Here is a 14,488-nt window from a genome sequence, read left to right on the forward strand (position 1 = left end):
GCAGAAAAAGAGAGGGAGAGTGTGTGAGGGAGGACAGTGTTTTTGTGTGTGCTCATCAAAGCAAAACACACCCCAAAACCTTAGCAGGGCTGGCTGCGAGGGCGAGTGTGGTAAATATTTCAGCTCCACACATCTGGTCCATGCAAATCCAAACACTGCCAGGGAACCCAGCTAAAATATTCATGGCCAGCATCTGTGTGTGTGTGCCTACCTGCTGGGGGTCAGTGGGCTTAGCCATGGGCGTTTGCCTCTCTGATCCACACAGCACTCCCTCCCTCCCCTCATTAACTTAGCGGTGGCCCCCAGCAAACCTGTTAAGACCAGTAATGATATTCATGCAGAGATCATGATGACAACATCATTATGACTGGGGGTCATTAGTCTTGCTGACAGCTAGCCTCTCCTCTCTCCTCTCGCTCCGGCCGGCCACACAGCCCCACACCATTCTCTACCAAGTGATTTATTGATGCTGTGGTGAACTCGCACCCACAACCTCCTTCACACTCTTCTTCCTCTCCTTCTTGCCCCCCATCAACTTCCCTCTATTCTGCAGACAGGCAGTGCCCACCCTTCAGCACTCTCCTCCATAAATCCATCAGCTCCCTCCCCAGGGAAACACAATGATTTCTTGTTAGAGAACGCCAACTACTGAATGTCATCTTCAGGAGAAAGGGAGCCAGGGAGATTGGAGAGAAGGGCAGCATGGTGGGAGGGAGAGAATGAAAATGAGAGCAAGAGAAAGAGGATAAAGAGGGGAGAACAAAATGGGAGAGTGAAATGAAAGGGGAGGCTCTTGTGCACTTGAGGAATTGACAGCCAATGAGGCAGGATGCATAAGGAGAAGGAAGAGCTAGAGAAAAAGAAAGAAAGAAGGAAGGAGGGTGATTTGTGTGGCTTGTCAAAATCAGAGCGATTGAGATGGCGAAACGAAGGAAGAGAGCAGACGCTCCGAAGGCAGTGACCTGATTTAAAGTGAAATTCAGCAGCATGGACTATATACCTGCGGGAGGGAGGGAGGAAAAGACTAACAGAGATGGGCAGAGAAGGAGAGAGAGGAGGCAGTGAGAGAGGAGGCAGTGAGAGAGGAGGCAGTGAGAGAGGAGGCAGTGAGAGAGGAGGCAGTGAGAGGAGGCAGTGAGAGAGGAGGCAGTGAGAGAGGAGGCAGTGAGAGAGGAGGGAGAGGAGAGAGAGAGAGAGAGAGAGAGAGAGAGAGAGAGAGGCAGAGAGAGAGAGAGAGAGAGATAGAGAGAGAAGGAGGCTGTGAGAGAGGAGAGAGAGAGAGAGAAGGAGGCAGTGAGAGAGGAGAGAGAGAGAAGGAGGCTGTGAGAGAGGAGAGAGAGAGAGAGAAGGAGGCAGTGAGAGAGGAGAGAGAGAGGATAGAGAGAGAAGGAGGCTGTGAGAGAGGAGAGAGAGAGAGAGAGAGGCAGAGAGAGAGAGGATAGAGAGAGAAGGAGGCTGTGAGAGAGGAGAGAGAGAGAGAAGGAGGCAGTGAGAGAGGAGATAGAGAGAGAGAGAAGGAGGCAGTGAGAGAAGAGAGAGGAGGCAGTGAGAGATCCAGAGGAGGAGAAAGTTAGAGAAAGAGGGAGATCCAGAGCAGGAGAAAGTTAGAGAAAGAGGGAGATCCGGAGGAGGAGAAAGTTAGAGAAAGAGGGAGATCCGGAGGAGGAGAAAGTTAGAGAAAGAGGGAGATCCGGAGGAGGAGAAAGTTAGAGAAAGAGGGAGATCCGGAGGAGGAGAAAGTTAGAGAAAGAGGGAGATCCGGAGGAGGAGAAAGTTAGAGAAAGAGGGAGAGAGGGAGGAGAAAGTTAGAGAAAGAGGGAGAGAGGGAGGAGAAAGTTAGAGAAAGAGGGAGAGAGGGAGGAGGGTAAGTCAGCAGCGGTAAGAGAGAGAATGTTTGAAGGGAGTAAAGAGGATGCTCCAGCTGCTTTAGGAAGGGCAAATCTCTCCTCTTGTCTGTCTAGAAATAAGAATTCTGTTTGCAGATCCTATTAATGCAACAGCAGCACAGTGTCATGGGTCCACCCTTGGCGGATTAGCATTTTGTGCTGGAGGCCAGTTCACTAGATTCTCCCAGCAGCATAGCATACATAACTCCTCTAAACCCAGATTGACTAGAAAGGGAGGGAGGGAGAGGAGGAGAGATGACAATGGAAGGCAGTTGTACTCACCTGTTTGTGCATTTCAATATTAAGGCCGTAGGACATCTCGTAATACTGTAAAAATTAGACGTAAATCAATGGTTATACATTTGCATATATGTAGATCTAAAAAGAAAATACACCTTTCAAGGCTAGATGAATGGGCGAGTCATTTTGTTTAATTTATTTTGTGCCCTCAGCTCCAAGCTATGCCAACCTGGCATGTGAGCCCAGAGATGGTGTGTCAATCAATCGGTTCAGAACAAGGATGGAAAATCATCATCGGGCAGAGCTCAAATCATTTTAAAAACAGACGTCCCTTGTGACATTCTGACATGTCATTTTCAACAGGGTTGATTGAGGAGTAAGTAGTGAGTGGTTTGTCAGCTAGATGGAAGAAATAAAGAGATGGAAGCGCGTGCATATATATATATATAGACAGCTGGCTGTTTGTCCTGCCGCTGTGCAAAGATTCAGAGCTGTTGCTAGGCAACTTGCAGACTCCAAAATTCAGAGCCCAAAAAAAGAAGCGAGAAATGGGTAGAGTGCCAGGGCTGTGCCAGGCTACCACATAGCTCCTTTTGCAACAGTGGGGCCTGGCACCACACAGTCAGCTGCGGTTAGGGGGCTCTCTGATCACGCCTCGTCTGAACACCGCCTGCTCTAAGGGAATGTGGAGGATTACCCATATTTGGGCTGGAGACAACACGTGTGGTCCATGTGGTTTCCAGTGGGTGTGATGTTTAGTCCCTTGCCAGATGCTGGCATCAGTGGTGTTGTGTAGTCAACACACACACACACACACACACACACACACACACAGCCAGTCTAACCCAAGACAGTTCCAAAAAAGGTCCAGTTGCCAGGACCACAAATTCCATCTAGACACAAATGCCCTAGAGCACACAAAAAACAATACATACCCCAGCCTAAACATCAGTGCCAAAGGTAACTACCAAAGCTGTGAATGAGACAGGAGATAAGGCAAGAAGGTTCTTCTATGCCATCAAAAGGAACATAAAATTTGACATACCAATTAGGACCTGGCTAAAAAAATATATACTTGAATCAGTTATAGAACTCATATTGACCTTTATAGTTGTGAGATCTGGGGTCCGCTCACCAACCAATAATTCACAAAAATGGGACAAACACCAAATTGAGACTCCGCATGAAGAATTCTTCAAAAATATTCTCTGTGTACAACGTAAAACACCAAATAATGCATCCAGAGCAGAATAAGGCTGATACCCACTAACAATCAAAATCCAGAAAAGAGCCGTTAAATTCTACAACCACCTAAAAGTAAGTGATTCACAAACCTTCCATAACAAAGCCATCACCTACAAAGAGATGAACCTGGAGAAGAGTCCCCCAAGCAAGCTGGTCCTGGGGCTCTGTTCACAAACACAAACAGACCCACAGAGTCCCAGGGCAGCAACACAACTAGACCCAAGAAAATCATTTACATAAAAAATTTTTAAAAAAAAAGAGTAGGGAGTCTAGGTGGCTGAGTGCGTACCCTTGTGAAGTTAGGAAACACCTCCCAATTCACTGATCCTCAACACAGGGGCCCCACAAGGGTGCGTGCTCAGCCCCCTCCTGTACTCCCTGTTCACCCATGAATGCGTGGCGATGCACGCCTCCAACTCAATCACCAAGTTTGCAGACGACAACTGCTCCGCCCACAACTGCAAGGCTCTCCAGAGGGTGGTGAGGTCTGCACGCATCACCAGGGGCAAACTATATCCCCTCCAGGATACCTACACCACCCGATGTCACAGGAAGGTCAAAAAGATCATCAAGGACACCAACCACCCGAGTCACTGCCTGTTCACCCCGCTACCATCCAGAAGGCGAGGTCAGTACAGGTGCATCGAAGCAGGGACCGAGAGACTGAAAAACAGCTTCTATCTCAAGGCCATCAGACTATTAAACAGTAATCACTAACACAGAGGCTACTGCCAAATACAGACTTGGGGGGGAATGTAACCTTTATTTAGCTAGGCAAGTCCGTTAAGAACAAATTCTTATTTACAATGACTGCCTACCAGGGAACAGTGGTTAACTGCCTTGTTCGGTGGCAGAACAACGTTTTTTTACCTCGTCAGCTTGGGGATTCGATCCAGCAACCTTTCGGTTACTGGCCCAAAGCGATTAGGCTACCTGTAAATACAATTGTAAATACAACCCATATTTATGCTAATTAATTTCCCCTTTGTACATCGTTACAACACTATATAGACATATGACATTTGAAATGTCTTTATTCTTTTGGAACTTCTGTGAGTGTAATGTGTACTGTTAATTGGTTTTGTTTATTATCTACTTCACCTGCTTTGGCAAGTTTGTTTCCCATGCCAATAAAGCCCTTGAACTGTCTGCCTGCTCAGTGAAACACAATACATCTCAACTCTTCTCCTGCAGACAAGAATCATCAGCATGGTGTTTGTTACAACACCCAAGGTGGAGTGGATTGAGTGTATGTTGTTGACTGTGTTTGAGGGTCTCACCATAACATAGTGTCTCTGGATCTCAGTCTTCTCTGTGGCCAGTTTCTCACACTCCATCTTCAGGCTGTAAGGAAGAGGTTAAGATTTACAAGAGAGGAGATACTCATATCTATATAATACACACCCTGTTCAAAAGTGTTCATACAATATAATTCAAAAAGTTTTCCCACGCCCACAAAGACACACAGAGCCAGAAATACACACACATTAACTAACACACACATCCATGTTTAGTAGGCAGTGCAGACACCTGCAGATAGATGTGTGCCAGCAGAGATAGGATTGGGCAGGTGACAGGACATCGCTTCAGAGCACACCAGGAATAGTTGAGCTCACACTTAGCGCTTGCCTCCCAGCCAGACCAGACCTGACTGCAGTCTCTCCCAGGACCATGTCATTGAAGGGCAGGAATGGGGCACACTTTTCCCTCCCAATCTCTTCTCTCTCTCCATTTGTCCACCTTCACCTTCTAATTGCCCTGTGTGTCCCCTCCCTCTCACTATTTATCAGTCCCCTCCTCCCTCTTCTTCCTTCCATTTGTCAGTTTCTCCCTCAGTCCTTGCCAAGTCACCCTGATGTGACCATGACCCACCATGGGACCCCAGGAATCCTCAGCCAAGCACACACACAGCGCTCCTTTAAGGAACTAGCCATCGACCTCCCCTCCCCGGTGTCCTCTACCACCACACACACACACCCCTCCCACGTGTCCTCTACCACCACACACACACACCCCTCCCCCGTGTCCTCTACCACCACACACCCACCCCTCCCCCGTGTCCTCTACCACCACACACCCACCCCTCCCCCGTGTCCTCTACCACCACACACACACACACACCCCTCCCCCCTGTCCTCTACCACCACACACACCCCTCCCCGTGTCCTCTACCACCACACACACCCCTCCCCGTGTCCTCTACCAGACACACACACACCCACCCCTCCCGTGTCCTCTACCACCACACACACACACACACACCTCCCCCGTGTCCTCTACCACCACACCCCCCCCCGTGTCCTCTACCACCACACACCCCTCCCCGTGTCCTCTACCACCACACACCCCCCCGCTCCCCGTGTCCTCTACCACCACACACACACACACCCCCTCCCCCGTGTCCTCTACCACCACACACACCCCTCCCGTGTCCTCTACCACCACACACACCCCTCCCCCGTGTCCTCTACCACCACCACACACACACCCCCTCCCCCGTGTCCTCTACCACCACACACCCCCTCCCGTGTCCTCTACCACCACACACCCCCTCCCCGTGTCCTCTACCACCACACACACCCCTCCCCCGTGTCCTCTACCACCACACACCCCCTCCCCGTGTCCTCTACCACCACACACCCCCTCCCCGTGTCCTCTACCACCACACACCCCCTCCCCCGTGTCCTCTACCACCACACACCCCCTCCCCCGTGTCCTCTACCACCACACACCCCCCGTGTCCTCTACCACCACACACACACCCCCTCCCCCGTGTCCTCTACCACCACACACACACACACACCTCCCCGTGTCCTCTACCACCACACACCCCCCCCGTGTCCTCTACCACCCACACCCCCCCCGTGTCCTCTACCACCCCCCGTGTCCTCTACCACCACCCCCCGTGTCCTCTACCACCACACACGCCCCCCTCCCCCGTGTCCTCTACCACCACACACACGCCCCCTCCCCCGTGTCCTCTACCACCACACACACGCCCCCCTCCCCGTGTCCTCTACCACCACACACCCCCCCCCGTGTCCTCTACCACCACACACCCCCTCCCCCGTGTCCTCTACCACCACACACACACCCCCCCCCGTGTCCTCTACCACCACACACACCTCCCCGTGTCCTCTACCACACACACACCCCTCCCCGTGTCCTCTACCACCACACACACCCCTCCCGTGTCCTCTACCACCACACACACCCTCCGTGTCCTCTACCACCACACACACACCCCTCCGTGTCCTCTACCACACACACACACCCCCTCCGTGTCCTCTACCACACACACCCCTCCCCGTGTCCTCTACCACACACACACACCACCCCCGTGTCCTCTACCACCCCCCCCAGTGTCCTCTACCACACACCCCTCACCGTGTCCTCTACCATACACACACACCCCTCCCGTGTCCTCTACCACACACACCCCCCCCCCCGTGTCCTCTACCACACACACCCCTCCCCCGTGTCCTCTACCACACACACCCCTCCCCCGTGTCCTCTACCACACACACCCCTCCCCATGTCCTCTACCACACACACCCCCACACACACACACACCTCCCCGTGTCCTCTACCACACACACACACCCCTCCCCGTGTCCTCTACCACACACACCCCTCCCCGTGTCCTCTACCATACACACACCCCTCCCCGTGTCCTCTACCATACACACACACCCTCCCCCGTGTCCTCTACCACACACACCCCTCCCCCGTGTCCTCTACCACACACACCCCTCCCCGTGTCCTCTACCACACACACCCCTCCCCCCGTGTCCTCTACCACACACACCCCTCCCCATGTCCTCTACCACACACACCCCCACACACACACACACCTCCCCGTGTCCTCTACCACACACACACACCCCCTCCCCGTGTCCTCTACCACACACACCCCTCCCCGTGTCCTCTACCACACACACCCCTCCCCGTGTCCTCTATAACACACATCCTCCCTCCTCCCCAGCCCAGGATTGCATTTCACCCTGGCGGGCATGCTGCTGACTTGTTTGTGTGTAGCAGATTTATGCGGGGGAGAGCAGTGAGGGCCTGGGAAATTAGAATATGATTAATACTGCAACATTACCAGGCTACAACAGGTAATAACAGCACATCCGCTCCCCTTCAGAAGGCCGGTGCTGCCACCCATAATTGACTCATTTATCATCGCCAGGGAGGAGACGGGAGAGGGAGGAGATTGAGGGATGGGAGGGGCGGGTGAGAGCTCGGGCGATTAAATTCATTCCCCTGATAGATTTTATTATAGTGGAGTAGCCCCCCGCAGAGGTCCCCATGGCAGGATTTCTGAAAAGTGACAATTCTATCCGTATACATTCGCACTTCGCTCTGCAGGTTGTATAACTTTTTCATTACATTTCATTATAGTACAACGGTTGATTTGTCTAATCTTAGCAATTCTTCTTAGCTAGCTACATAGCCGTCCTTGTATCAGAGATAATTGCATAATTATCGTATTTCGTCGCCTTCACTGCTATTCGCCCAGGAGCTAGCAAGCGCTAGCTAACGCACACAGATTAGCATCACTGTAGTGCTATTCACTCAACTGTACGACTTGATTAGTCTAGTGTTAGCTAGCTACATAGCTGTCTTTGTTTCCAAGATAATTGTGTAGTTTAGTGTGTGTAGCCTTGGAGTGATTATCTTAATTCACTGAGGTTCGCTAGCCAGCTATTTGTCGTCCTTAACGTAGGAGACTCTGCTAGCTAGCCAACAGCTAACAGCTAACAGCTAGCCAACAACAACCCGGTCGCATTCCGCTTCGCTCCACAGTTAGTATCACATTTTCATTTCATTTCATTACAGTACAACGGTTTGATTTGTTTGATCGTAGCTAGCTACATAGCCGTCTTTGTTTCAAAGATAATTGTGTAGTCTAGAGCGATTTCCTAGGTTAGCTAGCCAGCTATTGTCGTTCTTTTAACGCAACGTAACGTAAACAACACTGCTAGCTAGCCAGCTAGCCCCGATTAGCAGCACTGTAGAAACTATTACACTCAACGGAACGACTTGATTAGTGTAGTGTCAACAACGCAGCCACTGCCAGCTAGCCTACTTTAGCAGTACTGTATCATTTTAATCATTTTAGTCAATAAGACTCTTGCTACGTAAGCTTAACTTTCTGAACATTCGAGACGTGTAGTCCACTTGTCATTCCAATCTCCTTGCATTAGCGTAGCCTTTTCTGTAGCCTGTCAACTATGTGTCTGTCTATCCCTGTTCTCTCCTCTCTGCACAGACCATACAAACGCTCCACACCGCGTGGCCGCGACCACCCTAATCTGGTGGTCCCAGCGCGTACGACCCACGTGGAGTTCCAGGTCTCCGGTAGCCTCTGGAACTGCCGATCTGCGGCCAACAAGGCAGAGTTCATCTCAGCCTATGCCTCCCTCCAGTCCCTTGACTTCTTGGCACTGACGGAAACATGGATCACCACAGATAACACTGCTACTCCTACTGCTCTCTCCTCGTCCGCCCACGTGTTCTCGCACACCCCGAGAGCTTCTGGTCAGCGGGGTGGTGGCACCGGGATCCTCATCTCTCCCAAGTGGTCTTTCTCTCTTTCTCCCCTTACCCATCTGTCTATCGCCTCCTTTGAATTCCATGCTGTCACAGTTACCAGCCCTTTCAAGCTTAACATCCTTATCATTTATCGCCCTCCAGGTTCCCTCGGAGAGTTCATCAATGAGCTTGATGCCTTGATAAGCTCCTTTCCTGAGGACGGCTCACCTCTCACAGTTCTGGGCGACTTTAACCTCCCCACGTCTACCTTTGACTCATTCCTCTCTGCCTCCTTCTTTCCACTCCTCTCCTCTTTTGACCTCACCCTCTCACCTTCCCCCCTACTCACAAGGCAGGCAATACGCTTGACCTCATCTTTACTAGATGCTGTTCTTCCACTAACCTCATTGCAACTCCCCTCCAAGTCTCCGACCACTACCTTGTATCCTTTTCCCTCTCGCTCTCATCCAACACTTCCCACACTGCCCCTACTCGGATGGTATCGCGCCGTCCCAACCTTCGCTCTCTCTCCCCCGCTACTCTCTCCTCTTCCATCCTATCATCTCTTCCCTCTGCTCAAACTTTCTCCAACCTATCTCCTGATTCTGCCTCCTCAACCCTCCTCTCCTCCCTTACTGCATCCTTTGACTCCCTATGTCCCCTATCCTCCAGGCCGGCTCGGTCCTCCCCTCCCGCTCCGTGGCTCGACGACTCCTTGCGAGCTCACAGAACAGGGCTCCGGGCAGCCGAGCGGAAATGGAGGAAAACTCGCCTCCCTGCGGACCTGGCATCCTTTCACTCCCTCCTCTCTACATTTTCCTCCTCTGTCTCTGCTGCTAAAGCCACTTTCTACCATTCTAAATTCCAAGCATCTGCCTCTAACCCTAGGAAGCTCTTTGCCACCTTCTCCTCCCTCCTGAATCCTCCCCCCACCCCTCACTGCAGATGACTTCGTCAACCATTTTGAAAAGAAGGTCGACGACATCCGATCCTCGTTTGCTAAGTCAAACGACACCGCTGGTTCTGCTCACACTGCCCTACCCTATGCTCTGACCTCTTTCTCCCCTCTCTCTCCAGATGAAATCTCGCGTCTTGTGACGGCCGGCCGCCCAACAACCTGCCCGCTTGACCCTATCCCCTCCTCTCTTCTCCAGACCATTTCCGGAGACCTTCTCCCTTACCTCACCTCGCTCATCAACGCATCCCTGACCGCTGGCTACGTCCCTCCCGTCTTCAAGAGAGCGAGAGTTGCACCCCTTCTGAAAAAACCTACACTCGATCCCTCCGATGTCAACAACTACAGACCAGTATCCCTTCTCTCTTTTCTCTCCAAAACTCTTGAGCGTGCCGTCCTTGGCCAGCTCTACCGCTATCTCTCTCAGAATGACCTTCTTGATCCAAATCAGTCAGGTTTCAAGACTAGTCATTCAACTGAGACTGCTCTTCTCTGTATCACGGAGGCGCTCCGCACTGCTAAAGCTAACTCTCTCTCCTCTGCTCTCATCCTTCTAGACCTATCGGCTGCCTTCGATACTGTGAACCATCAGATCCTCCTCTCCACCCTCTCCGAGTTGGGCATCTCCGGCGCGGCCCACGCTTGGATTGCGTCCTACCTGACAGGTCGCTCCTACCAGGTGGCGTGGCGAGAATCTGTCTCCTCACCACGCGCTCTCACCACTGGTGTCCCCCAGGGCTCTGTTCTAGGCCCTCTCTTATTCTCGCTATACACCAAGTCACTTGGCTCTGTCATAACCTCACATGGTCTCTCCTATCATTGCTATGCAGACGACACACAATTAATCTTCTCCTTTCCCCCTTCTGATGACCAGGTGGCGAATCGCATCTCTGCATGTCTGGCAGACATATCAGTGTGGATGACGGATCACCACCTCAAGCTGAACCTCAGCAAGACGGAGCTCCTCTTCCTCCCGGGGAAGGACTGCCCGTTCCATGATCTCGCCATCACGGTTGACAACTCCATTGTGTCCTCCTCCCAGAGCGCTAAGAACCTTGGCGTGATCCTGGACAACACCCTGACGTTCTCAACTAACATCAAGGCGGTGTCCCGTTCCTGTAGGTTCATGCTCTACAACATCCGCAGAGTACGACCCTGCCTCACACAGGAAGCGGCGCAGGTCCTAATCCAGGCACTTGTCATCTCCCGTCTTGATTACTGCAACTCGCTGTTGGCTGGGCTCCCTGCCTGTGCCATTAAACCCCTACAACTCATCCAGAACGCCGCAGCCCGTCTGGTGTTCAACCTTCCCAAGTTCTCTCACGTCACCCCGCTCCTCCGCTCTCTCCACTGGCTTCCAGTTGAAGCTCGCATCCGCTACAAGACCATGGTGCTTGCCTACGGAGCTGTGAGGGGAACGGCACCTCAGTACCTCCAGGCTCTGATCAGGCCCTACACCCAAACAAGGGCACTGCGTTCATCCACCTCTGGCCTGCTCGCCTCCCTACCACTGAGGAAGTACAGTTCCCGCTCAGCCCAGTCAAAACTGTTCGCTGCTCTGGCCCCCAATGGTGGAACAAACTCCCTCACGACGCCAGGACAGCGGAGTCAATCACCACCTTCCGGAGACACCTGAAACCCCACCTCTTCAAGGAATACCTAGGATAGGGTAAGTAAGGGTAAGTAATCCTTCTCACCCCCAAAAAAAAAAAAAGATTTAGATGCAAGTGGCTGTTCCACTGGATGTCATAAGGTGTATGCACCAATTTGTAAGTCGCTCTGGATAAGAGCGTCTGCTAAATGACTTAAATGTAAATGTAATGTAAATGTATACGTTCACCTAGACAAGGGCCAGGCTGGGCGTTTCCGAGGGTGACTTTCCTCAAGTTGTGTGGAGGGAAACATGCTAACACCGATGACCTATACATACAAACACCGATCCTGGAGTTAGGAATAATTGATCTCAGATCAGGGTAAATATACTATTTTCATCATGTTTAATGGATTTACAACGTGTAATTAAAGTACAGGAAACAGTCAAGCTGAGTGAAGTGATGAGCCCTTACTGGGGTTCCAGAGGACTCTGGAGTGCTGAGGGGCAGGAGAGATGGATTCTCAGACAGGCAGGTTATCAGGAGTTGAGAAGACTGGTTCTGTATTCCATGCCTTGACAGACTGGGGTTCAGTGGAAAAGTGCATTCATTGAGGCCAATGTCTAATTAAATCCCACAGGTCACAAACAACGCCAAAGAACATGGCTGATGTTTTACATTCTCCCAAACAAGGGTAATTTTGTTATGTGTTTTGCGCAACTTATTTTTAAAACTGATTGTGTACTTCATGTTGCTGCTACCGTCTCTTATGACCGAAAATAACTTTGGGACATCAGAAAAGCGATTCCTTCCTTTAACGAGTCCGAAGAGAAGGATATCCTGCTTTCACTGGAACAGGCCCAGATCCATACCTTTGCATGAAGAAAAGACGCCGGAAAAGGGGACGCAGACTGGGGGATCCTTCTGAGAAGTTGGAGGCGAGCGAGTTAGCTCCCAATACCTTCCATTCTACTTGCTAACGTGCAATCGTTAGAGAATTAAATTGATGAACTATTAAGATTATTCTACCAACGGGACATTAAAAACTCTAAACATCTTATGTTTCACCGAGACGTGGCTGAACGAAGAAACAAACAAGAGCTGCCGGGATTTTCCATGCACCGTCAGAACAGAGACGCTACCTCTGGTAAGATGAGGGGTGAGGGCGTGTGTCTATTTGTCAATAACAGCTGGTTGGCGATGCCTAATATCCTAGATCCTAGACCACCTTTACTCCACACACAGCGATGTAAACAAAGCTCTCCCCCGCCCTCCATTTGGCAAATCTGACCACAATTCTATCCTCCTGATTTCTGCTTACAAGCGAAAACTAAAGCAGGAAGTACCAGTGACACGCTCAACACGGAAGTGGTCAGATGACACGGATGCTACACTACAGGACTGTTTTGCTAGCACAGACTGGAATATGTTCTGGGATTCATCCAATGGCATTGACGAATAAACCACCTCAGTCATTGGCTTCATCAATAAGTGCGTTGATGACGTCGTCCCCACAGTGATACATATCCCAACCAGAAGCCAAGGCTAGAGCTTTCAAGGAGTGGGAGACTAATCTGGACGCTTATAAGAAATCCCGCTATGCCCTCAGAAAACCATCAAACAAGCAAAGCATCAACACCAGATTAAGATTGAATCCTACTACACAGGCTCTGATGATCGTCGGATCTGACGCGAGCTACCCAGTGACACAAGCTTACCAGACGAGCTAAATGCCTTTTATGTTCACGTCGAGGCAATCAACACTGAAGCATGCACGAGAGCACCAGATGTTCTGGATGGCTGTGTGATAATACTCTTGGTAACCGATGTGAGCAAAACCTTTAAATAGGTCAACATTCAAAGCCGCTGGGCCAGACGGATTACCAGGATGTGTATTCAAAGCATGCTCGGACCAACTGTCAAGTGTCTTCACTGACATTTTCAACCTCTCCCTGACCGAGTCTGTAATACCTACATGTTTCAAGCAGACCACCATAGTCCCTGTGCCCAAGGAAGCGAAGGTAACCTGCCTAAATGAATACCGCCCCATGGCTCTCACGTCGTTAGCCATGAAGTGCTTTGAAAGGCTGGTCATGGCTCACAACAGCATCCTCCCAGACACCCTAGGTCCGCTCCAATTCGCATACCACCCCAACAGATTACGAAATCTCAAACACACTCCACACTGCCCTTTCCCATCTGGACAAATGGAACACCTATGTGAGAATGCTGTTCATTGACTACAGCTCAGCATTCAACACCATAGTGGCCACGAAGCTCATCACTAAGCTAAGGACCCTGGGACTAAACACCTCCCTCTGCAACTGGATCTTTGACTTCCTGACAGGTCGTCCCCAGGTGGTAAGAGTAGGCTTCAATACGTCTGCCACACATCCTTAACACTGGGGCCCCTCAGGGGTGTGTACTTAGTCCCCTCCTGTATTCCCCGTTCACCAACGACTGCATGGCCAAACACGACTCCAAAACCACCATTAAGTTTGCTGACGACACAACAGTGGTAGGCTGATCAGTGTGATCAGCGACAACGATGAGACGGCCTACAGGGAGGAGGTCAGAAGTGTGGTGCCAGGACAACAACCTTTCTCGCAATGTGAGCAAGACAAAAGGAGTTGATTGTGGACTACAGGAAAAGGCGGGCTGAACAGGACCCCATTAACATCAACGGGGCTGTAGTGGAGCCGATGGAGTTTCAAGTTCTTTAGTTTGTTGGTGATGTGGACACCATGGTCCAAACATACCAAGAAAGTCGTGAAGAGGGCACAACAAAACCTTTTCCCCCTAAGGAGACTTAAAAGATTTAGCATGGGGCCCCAAATCCTCAAAAATGTTCAAAAGCTGCACCATTGAGAGCATCCTGTCAGAGGAAAGCCCATAAAAAAACTGTCAGAGACTCCAGTCAACCAAGTTATAGACCGTTTTCTCTGCTACCGCAAGGAAAGCGATACCGGAGCGCCATGTCTAGGACCAAAAGGCTCCTCAGCAGCTTCTACCCCCAAGCCATTACACTAGAG

General features: G+C 51.0%; 1 protein-coding gene across 7 annotated transcripts in view; it reads right to left on the bottom strand.

Moving 5' to 3' along the window:
• The window catches only part of LOC118371593 (transducin-like enhancer protein 1), a 50,927-nt gene that overhangs the window by 17,454 nt on the left and 18,985 nt on the right, over window positions 1–14,488 (bottom strand). For all 7 annotated transcript variants that reach the window (XM_052480498.1, XM_052480499.1, XM_052480496.1 and 4 more), the window contains 2 exons: window positions 4,652–4,715; window positions 2,169–2,213 (listed from right to left, as the gene is read on the bottom strand). In XM_052480498.1, coding sequence (XP_052336458.1) covers window positions 2,169–2,213; window positions 4,652–4,715 — 109 coding nt within the window. The remainder of the gene's footprint in view (window positions 1–2,168; window positions 2,214–4,651; window positions 4,716–14,488) is intronic.

The sequence above is a fragment of the Oncorhynchus keta genome, chromosome 26 (assembly GCF_023373465.1).
Source record: "Oncorhynchus keta strain PuntledgeMale-10-30-2019 chromosome 26, Oket_V2, whole genome shotgun sequence".
Classification (NCBI taxonomy): Eukaryota; Metazoa; Chordata; class Actinopteri; order Salmoniformes; family Salmonidae; genus Oncorhynchus; species Oncorhynchus keta.